At 41.0% G+C, this 21,111-nt stretch overlaps 1 protein-coding gene across 1 annotated transcript; it reads left to right on the forward strand.

The window, feature by feature from the left end:
* The first annotated feature begins 4,917 nt into the window (after positions 1–4,917).
* meox1 (mesenchyme homeobox 1) lies at positions 4,918–19,156 on the forward strand. The gene is made up of 3 exons (XM_033610799.2): positions 4,918–5,904; positions 11,549–11,721; positions 18,013–19,156. The coding sequence occupies exons 1-3, from the start codon at positions 5,409–5,411 to the stop codon at positions 18,133–18,135; spliced, it is 792 nt and encodes a 263-aa protein (XP_033466690.1). The 5' UTR covers positions 4,918–5,408; the 3' UTR covers positions 18,136–19,156.
* The last annotated feature ends 1,955 nt before the right edge of the window (positions 19,157–21,111 follow it).

Raw genomic sequence — 21,111 nt, forward strand, 5'->3', positions numbered from 1 at the left:
TGATTGCACAATGTTATAGACTAATGACAGCATCTGTGTTTGAACTGGTTTCCCGTAAGCCGCGCTTTCACTGTGCAATTCTATCTGCGCTTGCTAAGATCTCACGGGATAATGAAGACTTGATTTAGGGTACAAAGAACGTGCGTCAACCGTTGCGCAACCAAAACAGGAAGAGGACAGCGCTTTTGTTTTCCCTGGCAGCTATCGGTAGCTATCCCCAGTTACCAAAAAGTTCTTTGCAGTTACCATCCCCAGTAGCGGAAAAAGCGGATGGTGAAACAACCGAAGTATCTGTGGAAAACAAAATGCAGTGTGTGCTGTGTTGTTGTTAGTTGCTAGGCTCTGAGGAAGTGATTCAGTTGTCTTTGCGACAGCAGCGCTATCAATAATGCCACTTGGAAACACTAGGGGGGGAAAAGATGAAAAATTGCCTGTTTCCATTTTAATTAATATCTTTGCTTCTCTGTCTTTTTCTTCCCTTTTTCACGCTCCTTTTCCCTCATCCCTCCTTCTCATATTCGCCCCCCACTCATCCCCGGGACAGTAGCAGAGATAAGAGGCTCCCACAGTCCAGTAAGACCCAGGTGAACGTGGGGTCACAGGGGGTCACGCTGTCAGACACAAGAGACTGATGGAGGGCTCTAATCCCGCCAGTGTCATGAAGATGGATCAGATGAAAACACACACACACACCTACACTCACACGGTCACACACACATTCATGCACAAATATAGTCAGAAGCATCAAAGAAATGAACTTTTAACAACACAAACATTTTACTAAACTCAAGCATGTGTGCATAAATACAACCTTTAAGTTTCTTTTTCCTTATTACAAACTCCCGCTTTCTCTCTCACCCAAACACACACACACACACACACACACACACACGGTGTGAGACTGACAGAAACAGGTTGTCGGCAGGGTGAGGGGAGATGTGACTCATGTCCAGCTCATTTATCTGCAATCCGTGGTGTGTATGACTGAGTGAGAGTTCACATACTTCTGAGTTTCTCCCACAAACACTCTTACAGTTTGACAAACACAGGGATAGCACACATGCACACACACACACACATCCACACATCACTACTACTGTGTGAACAATTTTGCAACATACTGAGAAAGATCTGGTTCAAGCATCACTGCTTGTTAAAGGATAATGCTGGTGTTATTCTGTAACAAATCCCATGGAAAATACCAAAACCAGCAGTATGATAGTCCGTCTCTGACTTCTCTTCACTGTTTGTGGCTCTCAACCAGAAGCCCATATTTTACTACTGAGAACATAATTCTTCCAACGCTGGTCAAACATTTTAAGTTTCATTTTCTATAAACGGCTCAGTGATGTCTTAAAACAGCTGGGCACTTTAGTTTTAAGCACACGTTACTCAAACAGGAGTAAACATTGTATTTTTCAGGGACTATTTTCAGCTGCGGATGAATACACATTTGGTGCGTTAGTGAGCATTTACAGCAGCAGGATGGTGTATGATGGTTTGAGTCAACATTAACTTCAGTGTGTGTGTGTTCATGGTAATGAAGGAACATGTCACCCAGTGTGACAGTGTGGCTCACTGATGTGTTTTTAACAGTTTTTGGACAACAGTTGGGCTCAGGATTTGATACACAGACAGTACTCGTTAGTTGGATCAGTTCACCGTTGATTTTAGTCTTCTAATGGGATTTGTTGACAATATGAAAATAATCGAATATTATTAGCCTTAAGACCTGCTTACATCAGCTTTTAAACCGGTTAAATTTCCTGGTGAAATCAGTCCTTTCCAAGTGACAACCTCTGGGTTTGAAAAATGAAGCCAACATTGAAGTGCCAAAAACTGCAGTTCCTCAAATGGCCACTTGAGGCTGGCTCCAAGAGTGAGTCAGTGTTCCCTCATGTTAAAATACCAAACTTTACAGCAAAAGTAAACGTGTTTACAGCCTGGTAGAAAAAATGGTTTTGGTCACTGTAGATAATTTTAACATTCTTGACAACTGAACTGGGGGTTAATTTTTATGTAACTCACCTGTTTACATTTTATTGAGGCTTAAAGTTACACATAATTAAGAGTGTGGGTGCCATTGGTTAGGTAACGTAACTATGGCATAACCCCAGATTGTCGCGATTCCAGTGTGTTTTCAGCTCATGAACGTTTAACTGTAACATTTCGGTCGTGTTCGATGGTCCTGGAAAACCCTCGAAGAAGTCAGATGGTCACTTTTTCAAGTAAGTACATTTTGTTTAAATGGTTTTAAGCCTGTTTTTTAGCTAGCAAGAATTAGCATTAGTATTGTCACAGTTAAGGTAGAACTGTAAATGCACCATGCTAACCAAAGTTGTAGCTAGCATTAAGGTTAGCTCCACCCTCTTGTTCAAATATGGTCACTACTGGCTCAAAAAATCCAAGATGGTGACGGCCAAAATGCCAAACTTGAAGCTTTGAAATGTGAGCACACAAACCAACGGGTGACGTAATGATGGCTATGTCCATTATTTTACATAGTTCATGATTCATTCCAGTTGAGTGATCAGTGAATTCATTGTGGGCGCAAGTAAAAGAATAAATCTTTCACGTCAAGTTCGACTTCAACGAGCCAATTTGTGCCAATGGCAACACTCAGCCGTCATGACTCTGTAGACCTTTAGAGAATGGAGAAAACAGAGTCCTAAATGGAGGAAGCTAGTGTAGCTTGTTAGCTTTGATGCTAACTTTTATTTGACCTCTTCTGTTGGAGTGTAAACTGCTCCGCTAAAGAGGAATGGAAAGTCATGACAGGCGTCAATGGTATGATTAACAGAGTGAACTTATTGTCCTGTTAGTGACCAAGGTAGTTTAATGGTCTGTTAGCAAGCTTGTTAGCTCAGAGAATGTTTGTCCATAGCAAATACAATTCTTAACTGATTTAAATAATGTACAGTCCTGAGAATATAATGCCTGTTTCTGCCTGGCTGTTACGCTGGCAGCTACAGTAGTTTACTAACCAGCCCTGCTGATAGTCAGTACGTCACTGTGCCTCTACAGCCAAATATTTGGGAAGACCCATAGTTTATTTTCTTTGGTCTTTATCCTTTTATAATGTCAAAAACTTGATTGGAACTTTCTTCTACATCCACAGAAATACCCACAAACACTCTATCTCTTTCCCTGAGACACGTGTGCACACACACACACACACACTCTCACTGACGTATATTTTCACAGCACACACACAGACACACACTCTAATTTATACTGACACACAGATGGCCCCTGCTCTGACCACAAATGCAGTGTAACCTCTGCTCCCTGCGGTGCGGCCAGAGCTCAGACTGCCAGTAAAAGCGAGGGGATGCTTCATGGCTCAACAATTCGCTGGGTAAATGGAAAGGTTTTAGTGTGTGACCTCAAACACTCTCCCTTCTCTCTGAGTTTTTTTCTTTCATTTCGTCCACTCCTAGTTCAGTGTGCTTTAGCTTAATTTGATTTTATTCTTGGCTTCTTTTGTCTTGTGTTGGAGTGGATGTTTGGATCTTTTTATTTATTTATCTCTGGGTTTTTTCCTCCTGTTTTTCTTGAATGGTTTTGTGGCAGCTGAATGCAGTGTGTACACAAGAGGGTCAGATACAGGGTCATTAAAGCTGCTTTTTGTTTTATTTTTCTCCTGTTTGAACACATCTTTTGTTCTTTTAAACTTTTATCCTTTTGCACTTTGTATGTGCTGCTTTATTAAAAATTATTAAAAATGTACCTACTTTTTTTTTTTAGGGCAATTTGCTATTTCTCGTTTCTGGCTATGAAATTTTTACCAGCAGAGGCACAAAACAAGATCTCCTTTTCTTTAAGGTGCACTCTTGATCTCAGTATTTCTCCATCTTTCTTCTCTAATGATCTCTATCTCCAAATCTTGCCATCTCTCCTTCTCCTCTCGTCGGAGGTCCGATCCTCCTCCCCTCCTGTCTGAGAGGTCAGGAGCAAAGTGAGGACACACGAGAGGAAGGCAAACCTCAACTCACAAAAATGAGCAGTATGAAGAAAAACTGCATTTCTGTAAAATGTGGTTCAGTGGGTTTACTGGGTAACGGATACGCTGACACCGAGTCCAAATTCTGGTTAAGCCAAAAAAAGGTTTTAATGGTATTAGAGACATTACTTCATGGGGAAGTGGCTTCTATCATGAGTAGCCTGCACAGATTTAAAAAAATCAGTGATCAGAAAATTGAATAATCACCTCTGTAGATCCAAATGTGGTTAATCTACATGCGATCGCTGTCACACACTATTGCCCCCGCTGCTTAATATCTGAGATGTAATAAGCAGGAACATATAAAAGAAAATAGCACATTTCCTCAGGCGCAGTGTTTGCGAAGAGAAAATATTAGCTTGTGTTTTTGAAATATGGCTCTGAAATTTCATATTGTGTTTGACTAAAGTGAGAAAACCTCAAGAGGTGTGAGCGCCTGCACAGCCAATATCAAATCCGGTCCCTCTATCACCTCAAAGTTAAAGCCCGCCAGGTGGATTTGGGTGTGCACCGTTCACACACACACACAGAGTCATAAAAACGGGGAAAGAAAAAAGGAGTTTTCAGATTGGAGAGGACGGGCGGGGATCAGGGGTGCGGCGGGAAAGGGTTAGGGTTAACTTTCCTCTAAAGGGTGTCAAAAAAAGGAACTAAATTGGGTGTCAGAAAGCGCTAAGGAGCTGAAATAAGTCGGGGTCCCCAGCTCTCATGTGGGTGGGTGCTCGCTTTATATTTTACAGACAGTGTCCCTTTAAAAAGCCCCACGTCTGGAAAGCCCATTAGATGTGCATATAAAATTTCCCCCGTGATTAATAGTTGATGAGGCAGGGTTGGTTGGAGGGTACTACCAACATGTGGCCGGCAGGGCTCCTCCTCTGCAATCTCACGTTACACTCCATAAACTTGCCACTCTTTCCCACCTATATGTTTAAAAAGGAGGAGGGCTCACTTGTCAAGAATGCCTTAGAAGAGTTGTGAAAACAGCCAGCCCGAGGAGGGGAGTCATGCAGTTGCGGATGCAGCTCTCCCGCCGAGCCACAAGCCAGTCAGGGAGAAGAGAGGGTGTGTGAGAGCAAGACAGAGGGAGAGTGTGTGAGAGTGTGTCAGGACCAGAGGCTACAAAGGACGTCACACACACTCCCAGAGAGAAAGGGAAACACGCCGTCACAGGAAGGCTTCTATCCTCACGCGTTTTGGGGGGACTGTGGAAGAGTCAACAGCCTCTGACAGAAGTGAGTATTCCTGAGGTGGATGCAGTGAGACGATGATGTGCATTTAGTCAGCTGCAGTGGATGACAGATTTCCAGACCTAACTGACTTTCTGAGGGGGGTTTCCAGCTCCTCTGCAAGGAAAAGACTCGTAATCAGACATTAATCAAGATTGTGTGAAGTGTTTTTACTCACCATGGATCAGCCAGCCAGCAGCTGCATGCGGAGCGCCCACCCCAGCAGCCCGATCTGGGGCTGCATGAGGAACCCTCACTCAGGGGTCCCGGGAGCCAACCTGCAATCGCCCTACCAGCAGGCCCCGTTCTCCCTCCACCAGAAACCCGACTTCCTGGCCTACACAGACTTCTCCAGCTCCTGCCTGGTGCCGACCGCGCCACACGCAGCCTTCCCCCGCGACGACAGACTGTACCAAGAGAGCCAGGGGGGTTACCAGAGAGCCGACTGGCAGTTCAACCCCTGTGAGACGCGGGTGAGAGCGCCTGAGGCCTGCCCGCCTGTCGTTGCCCCTGTAGCGGTAGGCGGTGGCGCAGGGCCTGAGCTGGACAGTGTAGGGGGAGACAGGCTTCCAGGGGCCGTGCCAGGGTGCCTGGAGGGAGAATACTCACCTCAGAGCGTGGCGTCGGCCGACTCGGACAAGAAGAGCTCCAATAAGAGGAAGAGAGATGTCACAGGTGAGTCAGGGTGGGAGTCAGCTGGGGTGTGCTGGTTTTATAGGGGAAGAAGAGCATCCAAAAACTCATTACGGGAGGCTCAGAAAAGGAAAAGTTCTAGTCATAAAATAGACATATGGGAGTATTAAAAATGATAGTACGCATTTCTGTTTTCCTGCCGTACACTGGTGCATATGGTGGGGAAAATCCAAAGAAAAGATGAGGATGGGAATACGCCAGGGAAAACTCTTCAAAGTCGATAGTAAACCCATATTTTTCCTGCCAGCCCTCTGCACACAGGTGCCATTGTTGCTCCATTTAAAGCTCAAGTATGTCAAGGTTAAGAATTTCTTCCGTGCCTTGTATCACAGCTGGCACTGACACAATTTCTCCCTCTTATTTCCTCACCACATCTTACCGCAGCACGCTCACCAGATTGCTATGTGAAAGGTGAGTAGGTGACAAGACTTTTGTGTTCAAGACAAACTTGAAGTAGCAGTTGCATCCTCTGATTGTTCAAAAGGCTGGAATGATTAATGGGACATGTGAGCGTTTGATTGCGCTCCTGTATCCGTTGGAAATAGACCATTGTTTTATAACAGTAGCGGCGGCATTCGGGACGATGCTAAAAAAATGACATCAGGCTTCAGTGGAGGAAAAGTGGTTTTAAGGCATCACAGGTGCTTCAGAGTGGTTTTGATTATTGTTAATTGTAGATAGAAGTCTCTAAAGTGAAATTAGTGCACAATCCTGCTGCAGTTTTTTTTTGTGAATCAGGAAAAAATGTTGGTAAATTCACAACTTTTTTACTTAAAATTGTCAAAGAGAAAAGGAGTGATCATGTAAAACTACTTTTCAGCTGCTTCACCAAACACCAGTGAGCCAAAATAAGATTCTGTTTCCAGCATTGCCTCTGTGAAAAGAACTTTTTGCCACAAAAAAATGAGTTCATGTATCCTCACATATCCTTATATATGCTCAGGGTCGTGTTGGAAGCATTGAAATACAATCAGTGTATGCTTTTGGATTATACTGCTTTTTTATTCCCCCCTATCATATTTCACACTTGCTAATGGGAAGCAACAGTAACTGATACCCATGACGAACTAATTCCTAAAAGTTTCACACGTAACAACGAGGGCGACAGACTCTAAGTCAATGTTTATATTTAAACTGAATCTAAAGGTGTAAAAGTTTTAATGTGCAGAATGAAAATAAAGCCATGTCCAGCACATCTGGAACGTTCACATTTCATCTGTGAAAACTGTTTTTCTAAACTCGGGAAAAAATGTTTCCCTCACAAAGATGATGATTTATGCAATGAGACCTCTGCACCTAATAAGAAATAAATACTGGATATTTGTACTGTCGTGTAGCTTCCAGCGAAACTTTGAAAGATTTTTTTTTTTTTGGATTTGATTTGATTGTAGTGTGGCTTAATCTGAATGTTTACTTTAATCCAGATGGGTGGAGTTTGCTCCATCAGACAGCAACACTTCAGATCTTGTCATCAAGTGCGTCATCATGATCATCTTTTTCGTCCAAACATAACCAATGCGATATATATAAAGAGCACGGGTAATTATCTGGAAAACCTACAAGACTAAAATGTCTGCAGCAGCCTAATTGAAGGGGATGGTGGGGGGAGTACAGACCCCCTCCCCTTCTTACCTTATTGTAACCTCCACTCACTATACTGAAAACATGCCAGACCACGTCTGGTAAAATCACTTTGCCTGTGAGCCCACTTTTTACATTCTTATCCATTGACATTTTCCTGTCGTTAAGCCGTAACACAATCTCCCACTGAGTGCGTGCAACATGTCTGACCACTACATCAGTTCTTGGTTTCAGAAAAGAGCCTTTCAGTCAGTCTTGTATTGACGAGCTGGTAGAGGAGCATATATTAGGAAAATGCCCTGAAGGCTTTCGCAGTACAGACGGAGCTGCTGTACAGTCTGCTTGTGTATTTATACGGATATGGAGATGTGGCGCTGCTCAAGTGTTTCTGAACCTTAAACTGAGTCTGACATCAACTTTAATCCAAAGTTTGACTAATAATTCTGTCTATAAAACAGCAAATAAACAAGCTAATGTAAGAAAATCTAACATTATTACTATTTTTATTGCTATTATTGATCGTGTATAGGTTCTGATAAATTAAGTGTTTGTTCTCAATTTATATCAACTTGGAAAAAAGTTCTGTTTTATCATAAAATCAAACAGTTACACTTCATTTTAACCCTCTACCACAGTGATACTCAACTTGCTTTGCCCAGGGGCCACTGTTGCAAAATGACAGGAGGCCAGGAGCCAGTTAATAAGCAAACATTAATTAATAAATTATACTACTACTATTGGCACTTTTTTATGAACAAACTCACATTTTCATGCTTTTTTAATTCACTTTTGCAGCTTATTTACATTTGAAGTCCCCAAAAATTCCCAGTTTTAATCATTTTATTTTTCATTTCATTTATTTGTTCCACTCATGTCCACGTACAGCAAAGTCACAATCAAAAAATAATAATATACATTACATGACTGAAAAGGAGCAGGAATCATTGTAAATTGCAAAATGGTCAGCAGACCTCTAGTCACCTTATCATGGCCCAGATTTGGCCCACAGTTGAGTACACTGCCCATTTGCTAAAAATCGATACAGCATTGCATTGCTATATTTTGTGTGCCAACATTGTATCGATACATGGCATATTTTAATCACATAAATAATACAAATATGAGTTAAACTTTTGGAGGCCTACTTGAATAATAAAATTAGTCACTTTTACAGTCACACATGTTGCTGCAATAAAAAGTGTGATGAACAAACAGAAGTCGACAAAGTTTTCTTTTGGGGACATAATTTGAAGGTATTAAGTGGTAAGGTAATAAATCGCAATACTCAGCATATCGCCAAACTTTTAAAATCACAGTAATATTGTATCGTGACTGAAGTATCGTGATAATATCGTATCGTTGGGCCTCTGGTGGCTCCCACCTCTACTACCGAACATTTACAAGCAGACTATATAACTTAATAAATTGTTAATGACACAGTGTAATCAAAAACAAGGATTTTTTTGTTAAATACAGATTATTTTTGCTGCCTATAATCTTAATAATTTATTAATAAATTTATCACAAATTATAACTCCCCTGACAAAGCATCCATAACTGTGTATAAACACTTGATTAATGTATAATAATATTAGCTGCATGAATACACACATAAACAAATCCCAACAGTATGTTATTAAGCATTTATTAACCGTTTGTACACAAGCACAGATAATTCAAAGATGGATTTAAAAGTGTTCAAAAGCGGACAATTGATTATATATAATATATGTTGTCAAGCATACGTGACCCTTCTGTACACATTAATAAACACTTCAAAATATCCTTTTATAATAATATTATGAATCTTTTAAATCACCCACGGACACTTGACAAAACCAGCTAAGACAGTCAGTACATAATAAAAGATAACAGTGGAAAGAAAACAATAATGATGACAACAACAGTAATTAAATATAAATACAGGTAAAATTATATATTCATAATAAACACATTAGGAAGCACCAGGGATGGATAATCTAAAAAGATGAGACCCTTTCGGGATGAGTTCTCTCTATTCTTTTCTATATGCATATACCTGCTGACACATGCTTTATAATGTGTTGCAGTGTAACACTGTGGGGACATATAGGAAATGGATTGGGGGTCTTTTTAGTATCAAGCAGTTTAATTTGATTTAATTTCTTGCATTCTGGCAAATTTTTATGCATCAATTTTAGGTGTGAATGTCTTTAATTTTATCAAAATAAAAGTACTCTGCTAGGTTCATGTTTTTTATTAAGGGGGGACGTACCCCCTGCCGCCCTCCTAAAATCTACACCAATGGTTAAAGCCCATTTATTAATTAATCACAGCTCACAAATCATGGATAAGGAGGTTTGAATAAAAGTTTTACCGATAAAACATCCTAACTCATAGTGAAGTCCTGGCCCTTACTTTTACACCCACAAATTATGCGATCTGTCAGACCTGTAATTTTCACCTGGGGTTTCTGATTTAAAACAATCACAAAATTTACAGCGGCTTTAATTCAGTCCTGATGAAGACAAACTGCTGCTGCACCATCCACCCAAAAAGGCACCAAATGCTGTTTGTCTGTGGGACCCTGCTGGGTGCAGAAGCCTTCCCCCTGCAAGTTTACGGTCTCTGGCTGTGCAGGATATTTATTGGGGGCCTGTTTAGTGAGAACCAGTGTGTGTGTGTGTGCCTCTGCCAGGTGTTCAGTCTAACCAAACCTGCTTGACACAGCTCCAGACCAGAGCTGACGCGACCGGGCAGTGTCGGCGCACTCAGGGCAGCGCGTCATTAATGACACTTCAACAACAATAAGAAGGTTTTTTAGCATCCAGCACACGTGTACACACATGCACACACACGCACATGTCCTGGTCTGCCCAGTCTCATCTGGCCCAGGTACAACAGACCATTTCACTTTCTGGCCCGCTTCTCTGGCAAGCAGCGAGCAAAACTTCTCACTTTGACAAATTAGAACCATTTTCTAGAGATTACATCAGCTGCTAGTGTTGCTACCAATGCTCAATTATTACCCCAAACTCTCTCCCTTTAATACACCAGAGAGGTTTTACTGAAAGTTAAATCAACCAGCCTTCTTTTTATTTATCCTGCTAAATGAGGTTTAGAATTCATCCATTTCCTCGGAAATATGAAGACAGGAAGTTCTATAAATCTCAGCACAAAAGTTTGGACAACCATTGATTTTCGCCCCTCACAACTAACCGCTACATTCATAGAGATATCTCCGGCTGTTTCCTGATGTATTTGCTGTCATGTTGAGATGAGTTAATGTGAATCCCCCTCCCTCCGAGTGCTCCGGAGGGACACACACACACCCACGCAGCAGTCAGACCTGGACACATCCGCACCTTTGTTCTTTTGTTAGAGGCTTTAACGATGTTCCGCTGCATTCCTCTGCTAACTCAGTCCCTCTGTGGCTGGTTTGGTGGGCCCTGCCCTGCGCCGTCCTGCTGTCACACACGCCATGAGTGAATGTGTTTCAAACGCATCAATGTGTAAACAAACAAATCTGAAAATACATGCACACTAGTGTAGAAATGAAGTGTGCATGAGTACTGGCTGCAGACACGCTGCAGGTGAACAGGACTCAAGAGCTCAGGTCAGGGTGGTCTCTTTTTAAAGTGCTGCTTTTGGTGTTTACTATATGAGGGGCCTCCCACTAAAGGGTCTTTGGAGTTGTGGTTTGTTGGTTGGAGAGGTCCTTAAGGTCTGTTTAATAGTCAGCTGGAGGCTGGTCGCAAAGTGACTGGAGAGCTAATTCAGATCAGATTAGCTGTGACTAAAGTGAAAATAGAGGGCGTGTTTGTCAAGTGGTCGAATCACAATGAGAGACAAACAGGCTCCCTTTAACAGAAAGAGTCAAGGAGAACTTGTTAACCAGGATCAAAATGTGTCGTATCTACCTTTAGAAACATTTTATTTTTCTCCCTATTTAAAACAAACGTGGTGTGAAAAGTATGCTCTCTAAAGTAATGCTAAGAATATATTTTTTGTAGCAAACACAAACCTCAACCTGGACCAAATTTATGTCCTTTCCATCTCCCTCCAGATATCCAGGAGTCCAGTTTTAAGGTGGACTCCAGCTGTAAGGCCCGGAAAGAGCGCACAGCGTTCACCAAGGAGCAGCTGAGGGAGCTGGAGGCTGAGTTCACCCACCACAACTACCTGACCAGGCTCCGCCGCTACGAGATCGCCGTCAACCTGGACCTCACAGAGAGACAGGTACACCACCTCTCCCTCACATTGGATAATAACTAGATTACTATCACTCCATATTACTCAATATTCAGATCTCAGTCACATGAGAGTTTGAACTTTTCGTTCGAGAATTGAGAATCCTTTAAAGGCAGTGAATTTATTGATGTAACATTAAGGCCTTAAGTGGTGTGAAAAGGTCTTGAACCAGCCTTTTAAATGTCTTAAAACTGCTAAGACATGAGAAGTAGGATTTTATTTTATGTTATTTAATTTTTTAAAATGTATTTATTTTTGTTGTATTTTTATTTATGTTTTTATTTTTTTGGTATTGGATTGTAAAATCTCATAATAATTGGTAACATCTTTTTTTATTTAAAAAAAAAAAAAAATCGCATTAACATCATGCAGGACAGTGAAACCAACAACACTCATATTTTGTTTCCAGCTGGGATGCTCAGAGCAGACGATCCACTGTCTGTTAGCTCGCTGTCACTGTTCCCTGGATGACACAGTGAACGGCAGATTCAGTTTAAATTGGTTGTTTAACCTGAAACCGGTACAAGGCAATGCATATGAGGCTTGATGTATTTTATGCAAAAGGTTTTTCAATTTCTGGATGATGGGAATTGAAGCAGTGGAATCCGACATGCACAGTGAGAAACACTGAGCAACATTTTTTTGTCTTCTCTTGTTGAAAACTTGGTCTACATATCATTTTGAGTGGCTTTGAAGAAGTCTTAAAAACTTTTAAATGTACATGCCTTAAACTGGGGGAACAGTGTCTGAATCACTGCCAAAAAATACAAAATCTAGTAGAAAGGTTTATGTTAAAGATACTAAAAGATATGGTAAGAAATGTGTCTCTAAAATTAAATGTTTAGTTTTTCCTTGAGTGCAGAATGATCATCTTCCATGAGTTTTCTCCAGAGGTAAAATTCCCTATGAAATTGTCAGCAAAAAAACCCAACAAAAAATCAGTCAGCTTAATTTTCAGGGACAAAAAACATCTTAATAAATACAACATATAAATCTTCCAACAAGGTCCGATCATCACGTATTTAAGTGGACAGCATCAGCAGAATTCTAAATCTCCCTCCACCATATAATAATAATAATGCACACACATAGATGCATTTAGATTATAATGAACAGTTTTTTTCCACGGTACTTGTCATCCTGTGGTTGCAGCAGAATGTCACGCAGCTTTAATGAGTGGGCTGCAGCTCCAGACGGGATGAAATCGGGCGAACATGTGTCGATGCTGCTGGATCAAACCCCAGCAGTCTGCCTGTCAGGCGCGGTGTCCCAGCTCCACCTAATGAGGCCACGGTGCCACAGTGACCACACATACTGCCGTCTGCTGCTTAAATCTATTTCACAGACCTCTGGAACACACACACACACGTGTAGAGACAGACGCACTCACACAGCCGGGTTCCATCTTCACTCAGAGCTCCCACTGCAACTCGACGGCCTTTTCCAACTCATCCTACATGCTTTGGCGTTTGGCCGTCCTTTCAATCAGCCTCGATGAGCAGGAGAACTCGGAGCCGAAGAGGCTGCAGGATGTGGGAACAGATTCATTTGAGTCCCAGAGTCAGGGTGGGGTGATGAGTGGGATGTGCGGAGGTCACCCAAAACTTCCTTGACCCGAAATTCTTATTCCTCAAGCTGCTACAGTCATCTCAAAGTTTGATTTAAGTTTAACACTTTGTATGATGTCCGTTTTTAACCTGTCGTTGCCATCCGGTGGACATCATGACTCTAAAAAAATGCCAAAATTCTGAAAACGTGCCAGATTCCTTTTTTCTTGCATTCTGTAGGTACTGGGAATTCTTCACCTGAAATGTCTTCTAGAAACTCAAGTCCAGTTGCCTAAGATGTAGCATTTAAGATTACTTGTAAGCGTAACTGCTGCCCCATCAGGTCTGGAAGAATCCCAAGTACCTACAGGACATGAGAAAAATTAATTTCGGGACATTTCCAGAATTTTGGCATCAAGTTGGTACCCAAGTATCGGTTCTTATGATGTGTCTAATTTGTTGTCGTTTTAAGATCGTCGGAGTTTGCATGTTCTCCCCGTGTCAGCGTTGGTTTCCTCCAGATACTCCAACTTCCTCCCACAGTCCAAAGACATGCAGGTTAATTGGTGACTCTAAATTGTCCGTAGGTGTGAATGTGAGTGTGAATGGTTGTCTGTCTCTATTGCCCTTTTAGGAATAGGAAATAGGAATTGTGCAAATTTGCAGGAAAGCCCAATCAGTCTTTTTTCAGCATTGGCAGTATAAAAACAAAATCGGGGAGTGCAGCAAAATGCCACCGGCCTACTTTTGTTTATACAGAATGCGCCTTTTTCGGGGCAATGGGGGGCGTGAGCAAGTAACAAAACATGTAGCTCAGCGTGTGACATAAACAGTGACGTGGGAGGGAAACCGGGGCTAGGAAGTCCTTTGGCAATTCTGTCGTAAGTTTGCCCATTTTTCACCGTCCCCGTCACCTGACAGTAAATGGCCTCTTTGTTTGCGAGGGCAAGGAGGGCGCGCAATTCCTTGTCTCCCCAGTTGCTCATCTTTACAGTGTCTGTCAGGTTTGTGTTTCCCTCTTGCTACTAGCTGCTCGCTAATTCCTGCTATCAGCTGTTTCCTGTTTATCCACCGCCAGTGGGTCGCACGTGTGGTGTCATCAACAGCTCCTCCCACAAGTCTCTAACAGCCCCTCCCGTGGCGGAAGGGCGCCTCGTTCTTTTTAAACCAAAAAGGTTCCACCAATATGACTACCCTAGGAGGCGGAAAATTGGGCACCTCGGATCAACTCGCCGATCCAGCTCTGTGTGTCTAAACGCTCGCAGCTTGCCGGCAAAATGGCCCAACACTCGCCGAAAATCTGGCAGTGTAAAAGGGGCTTAAGTGTCAGCCCTGTGATAGTCTGGTGACCTGTCCAGGGTGAACCCTGCCTCTCGCCCAGTGTCAGCTGGAATAGGCTGCAGCCCTCCGTGACACCCAGCAGGATAAGTGGTTACGGAAAATGAATGAATGAATGGATGGATGACAGAATCTCCACCGTTATGCCTACAAGTGTTCTAGTCTGCCTTTAAATGCCAAATGAAGAAGAACGCCTACCAGCATGAAAGACCAACAACAACAATGGAAGAGAAATATTATACTGTAGGCTATATATGAATATGTTTCCTCGCCCACAAAGTCTCATGAACCCACACAGACTTTACTTTGTGCCTGAGGCTGATCATCAAGGATTAATAACAACATTTAAATAGACCTGGTAGTTATTAGTGAATGTTTAAGTACAATGGATTTATGGTTTTGTTATGGTTTTGTTTTTGTTTTTTAACCGTTGTATCAAAATGGGTTTTGTGAATCGTAGAATTTTACTGGTATTAGTATTGACTGCCAAATTTCTGGTACAGTGACATGCCTACAACAAAGACATTATTTACTGCTGTTATAGTAACATTTGCTAAAATCTACAGAGCCCAGCTGTTCTAGAAAATAACTTCTATTAAAAATAAATCAAGTATTAGTGACCCATTGTTCAAGATTTAAGTGTTCAGGAATGTTGAATACATTGAGTGTGAGGCAGTCAGAAGTCAGACTGTTGATTTCTGTCTTTTCGTAGGTTTTGTCGACAGTAATGACAATATAGAAAAATACGATCCTCATACTTTAAGAACATTTACATTTCTCCTTCTGCTTTTTAAGGAATGGTTTAACTATGACTCAAGCTTCACATTTAGTTCGACATGGAGCCTCGTGTCCGTGTTGAATTAATGTATCATATTTATTTTGACTGGCTTGTCCGAGTGTTATAAACCACAGTGACTATATTTTATGAGTTTATAAAATCCTGAGTGAATGTTCTCAGTCACGGTTAACAAGTGTTCACCCCTCTAATGTTTATCTGCCGTATTTTCCCTGTAATTTTCAGGAGGTGTGTTTCTGCTGCTGTTCTTGGCCGCACAGTCGAAGCATGATATCATTCAGAACAGTGACACAGATGAGCAGCATCCACGCTGTAAACTCACATCCTGTGTAGGCCGACATCCTGATCGTTGACTCTTTCGACCCGCCGTCTATACGATACTCTCTGCCTGCATTCGCAGAGGGTTTCTGAGCCAGAACTGAGCACTTTGTTCTGACAATAAATGCTCGTTGCAAGGCCAGTGCAAACTGAGCCCATTTATATGCAGCGCTGGGAGATTTGTGGGGGATTATTTGTCTATTTTTCTGCTGACCATGTTGTAAATTTAGCTAAAAATTGCCGAATGGAAAGAAAAGCCACAGTGATCCTGTTACAGGTTCAAATCTGGTGAAAAAAAATCTGCACAAAAACTGTGTGAAAGTTACAGATAGTTTTAACTCCTCATGCTGAGCACTGACATGGTCATATTAATTGTTGTATAAAGTAGGGCTGCAGTAGTTGCCCAATGTTTTGGTGTACATATACATTTTACCTTGCTGCTGACTTTGCTGCCACTCATCACATCACACCACTCTCAGTTTGGCCTTGCACTTGTCTTTGATTGCTTTTTTATTGTTTATATTTTTACTTCTATTCTTATTCTATTCCAATATACATCTAATTATTAATTTTTCTTTTGCTTTCTCTATTTATCTGTGCTTATTTCTGTCTTTGTGCTCCTGCAACAATCAAATTTCCTCCCCAGGGATCAATAAAGGTTCTTGCTTCTAAAATACTTTGCTTACTAGATTTTTATGGTAGAAAATAAGACAAAACAATCCATTTGATTCGAAAAAAATTGGATTCTGAACAAATGTGATTTGTTTTCACGGTTTTTAGGATATTTTATGAGATTAAAAAAACGTTTATTGATCCTTGGGGAGGAAATTTGATTGTTGCAGCAGCACAAAGACAGAAAGAAATACCAATAAATAGAGAAAACAAAAATGAATGATTAGATGTATATAAAACTAGAATAGAAGTAAAAATCTAAATAAAAAACAAAAGCCTACTGCACGGCAAAATTGACAGTGTTGTGTTGAGATTTTTGGCAGTTTGCTTAGAAAATAATTTACGATCAACGGTGTTGATCCACCTGTAAATTATTTGACAACATTATCTTATGCTGGCCTCACACCAAATGACTTTTCGAGCTATAATTCTGTCGCAGTTTTACCATACTTGGTGCGCCCCTGTGATCTTGATTGTTTGGCACAAGGTGGTCAAAGCCGTCTTAAGTTAGTTACTTTGACAGTCCGACAAAATTTCATAGTGGCCAAACAGTGGAATCACAGCTCCCAAGTCTGCTGCATGATGCCAATGGCTGTAAAAAGACTTTTTCCCCATAGACTTACACTGGGAAAGACACGTCTATAAATCAGTAGATACATTTTTTTTGATTGCCAAAACCCGTGTTTAATGGGTGTTTAATATAATCGTTAGTTTTCAGTCTTGGCTCATGCACCCACTAATGTTCAGTGCATGAACATTGTCCACACCCAATAGCTGTGCTCTCTCCGGCACCAAACAGGAAGCAGCAAACCAGGTAGACAGTAAACGTGGAGGGGACTCTGGGGAGAAGCAAGAATGTGAACAAGTCTTGGTTCTCTCGGTTCTCGCTGTGGACAAGGAGAAACTGGTGGAGTCTTGGAGTGAACAGAGTGTGTTTAATTCAGTGCATATCTGACCAACCAACCAGCACTTATTTTAGTGAGAAAGTTTTTTTCCTGGATGTGCTTTTTTAATTCGCCATTCAAAAAAATCGTCACGCACAGAAATCTTGCTGAGTTATGAAATTATGTCTTGTTGCAGATGTGTCCTACCGCCACATTTTCTTTACAGACTCTTGGTCAAACGTCTCTAAAGGCTCTGATGGATGCGAAAAATGCAGAAAATCAAACCTATTCCAAAAAATTTTATGCGGACGATGATGCTTTTTTATCTTGTGTTTCTAGAGTTATGTATTTTTGTGGACACGTAAGGAATCGTTAATATGTCATATTCCTTAAAGGGAGTTTGGTGTGATATTTTCCACCAGGAGCAGGATGGGAAATAATCTCAAAAGGAATCTGGTTATAGTCTTGGGAATAGTCAAACAGTGACCCTGCAAGATCCCCAGTGTTTGCAAAATGTTATCGTGTGACTAAAAACTCATATTGTCTTCAAATGTTTGGGGGTGCCAGACTTTAAAAGTCTTATAAAAGTCCTCTAGTGTATTGTCAGCATTTAGGGAGGACACCAAGAGGCAATTTGTTGGAGCAAATTTACCTCAACAATATTTGTACATTCTTAATTTAATGCCACTTATAATGAATGATTTGCTTTATTTCTGTCCAACAGGTGAAAGTTTGGTTCCAGAACAGGAGGATGAAGTGGAAGAGAGTGAAGGGAGGACAGTCGTCTTCACCCAACGACCTGGAAAATGACGACATAGATTCGGCTGCCTCGCCCAGCTCTGAATGAACAGAAGGCGGCTGGCATATGAAAAGAGAGACTGGGAGTCGACTGGACGCCGACGCAGCACAATGCAACCTTCATTTCTCTGGAAAGCTGCAGGAATCAAACAAGACTCTTTTTAATCAGCGAGCATCTCCTATGTTGTTGTAAATAGTTGATTTACGTCCACCATGAACTGCATTTTGATCTTGATAAGTACTCTGGTCCAGAGGCCGCCTCTTGTTGCATTAAATATTAGAGATGATTCTTATGGTCACTGGATTTCAGTGACAGAGTCCAGACAGAAGCTCTGAGGCCAGTGATGACATATCAGACCGTGATGTGATTGTGTTTGAGAGCATCCCCGTTGGTTCCAGTATTGTAATCATGGCCTTTGACGCTTGACTACAACCACCTGGGAAAACTCAGACGGCACAAGTGTTGCCAAGCCATAAGTGCCTCCGAATCAGATGATTTTTTTTTTCATTTTGTCAGTTTCTTTTTCCTAGAATATAGTTTTGTTTTGTTTTTTTTAATCTGTCAAGCTTTTTTTTTTTACTATTCTTTTTTATACACGTTGGATGTTATTGATAAAACACAGATGTTGCCTGTTTCTGCAAATAGAATAAATCATCTGCTGCAAAATGGGAAAAAATATCTTGATAATTTCTTCCACCCGCAACAAATGAGTTATGATTGGACGGTAGGAACTGTGTCTGTATTCTTGGCCGATGGTTTCATCACGTGTCGCTCCTTTGGTCAGACAATACAATGGTTCAGAAAATGACTGAGGAGAAGTTTTCTCCCATTTGTTTCTGATGTTGGCAGCTGACATCATAGGCAATAATTTGTGTGAGTGTGTTTGTGTACGTGCATGTCAGTATTTCTGTCAGGTTCCAGAGATATGCCTTCCATATCCCACGTTTTTTAGAGTATTCTGACAAGGGCTGCAAGTAATGGTTATTTTCATTTTTGAATAATCTGTTGATTAATACCTCAATTAATAAATTAGTTGTTTGGTTGATAAAATGTAAAAACAAAATGTTGAAAAATGTCAGTGTTTTCCAATGCTCAATATGACGTCCTCAAATCTCTTGTTTAGTTCACATCCTAAAGATATTCAGTTTACTGTTACAGAGGAGTAAAAAAAAAAAAGAAATACTCACATTTAAAAAGCAGAAATTAATTTTGATTTTTTTGTTTACAATTAATTTAATAATTGACAGTAGCTGTTGTTCAGAGGTAGGGCAGGTTCAATCCCCAGCTCCTCCAGTCCACATCAAAGTATTCTTGGGCAAGATACTGAACCCCAAAAATGCTCCTGATGGCTGTTCCATCAGTGTGTGAGAGCGTGTGAATGGTTACTGAGTAGCAGGTGGCACCTTGTACAGGCTCGGCCACCTGTGTGTGAATGGATGATTGTGACGTGTAGTGTAGTGGTTAGAGCACTCGTCTTCCATGTGGAGGGTTCAGGGTTTGAATGCTGGGGTCAACATCAGCAAAGGCATAGGGTCGCAAGTATACTTGCACCGATTGCAATTTTTTGGGCTGATACCAATTTTGCAGAGTGTTTGGATGGCTGATTCCGATTTCCTTTTTTTTCCAAACCACTTTACAGCACACAATATACTGCAATATTTTCTGTCTTTGCTTTATTAAAACATTTTAACCAAGATACAACCAGCTTTCAATAATCATCTCAAACAAACAAACAAAAACAGTGACACAGGTTAAGAAACATTTTCCCTTGAATTTGAATTTGACCGGCATTTTAAATCGGCATATCTTAGACTGACCGGCCGGTCGCAGGTCATGGCCGATCACGTGAAAACCGGCCCGATTCCAAGCACTGGCGATAAATCGGTGCAAGTCTAGTCGCAAGTGGTTCCCACCTCCGAATCAAATGGCATCAGATTCCTTAAGGAGGCTTCAGGATAAGAGAATAACTCCCAGAATCTGAGCCAAGTCCTCGACCAGGGCGCGTCTCAAGCCCGTTGTAGGCAGGAGGTTCCAGATGTAAAAGCGGACGTAAGAATAGTCCATTTACCATTTAACTTAACGATTAATAGTTGCATCTTTGTTTTGCACCGGTCTGGTGTTATACTTCTATGTAGCTAGTTCCCTGATTGGTTAAGCAACCAGCCAATCAGCTTTGTAGGCATAATTAAAGGAAAAGTTGTGCTAACTTGCTCGACCTTTAAATTGACAACCTTTTAGTTTTCAGTTTAGTTATTTAAAAAGAGATGGTGCAAATTGATTATTGATAATTGGTATTAAAATGCCAGAATTAGCCAAAAGGCTGTTTTTCATCTGTGGTCCCTTGGCCAAGATGTTACACAAGGCAACCTAAAATACAACAAAGCACTATAAACAAACAAACAAAAACAATTGAAAATGACACAAAAAGAAAAAGAAATAGTGCACACAGTTTAAAAGACTTTGAACACATCAACAAAAAATGATTTCAACATGATTTTTTTAAGTCACAAGAATATAATGATCATCAAATGTGTGAGTCGGTGATGAAACTTGTGGTAAAATTGATGCAATATAAAAGGACATACATTATCTAAAAGCACAACAGGCAGAAGTGACATATTTCCATATAGAACAACATAGCAACACTAGCAGGACATTATTAGCAGCATCAGAAAAGAGCTTAGTGCTTACATATGTATGTATTAATCATACATCATCATTCATTTAAGTGTTTAATCTAGTGACTATAGTGTGTGGATTTTCATGAGCCTACAAATGGAAATAAGGCACTTGAATAATGCTGCACAGTTTTCCAGACATTTTATAACCTTTTTTTTCTGTGTTTATTTCGGTCTGTTTACACTGATATCCTTTAATTTTTTAGGCCCTAGACTCTCCTTAACACCATTTGATAAACCTTCTGTGGGACCATAGAGAGCCCAGGGACGTGAGCACTGTGTTTGTTTTTAGCAGAAGCAGACAGCTGGTTTCAGGGAAAAAGCTCTGATGAACCCAATGTACAAA

Source organism: Epinephelus lanceolatus, chromosome 21 (genome assembly GCF_041903045.1).
Source record: "Epinephelus lanceolatus isolate andai-2023 chromosome 21, ASM4190304v1, whole genome shotgun sequence".
In the NCBI taxonomy this organism is placed as follows: Eukaryota; Metazoa; Chordata; class Actinopteri; order Perciformes; family Serranidae; genus Epinephelus; species Epinephelus lanceolatus.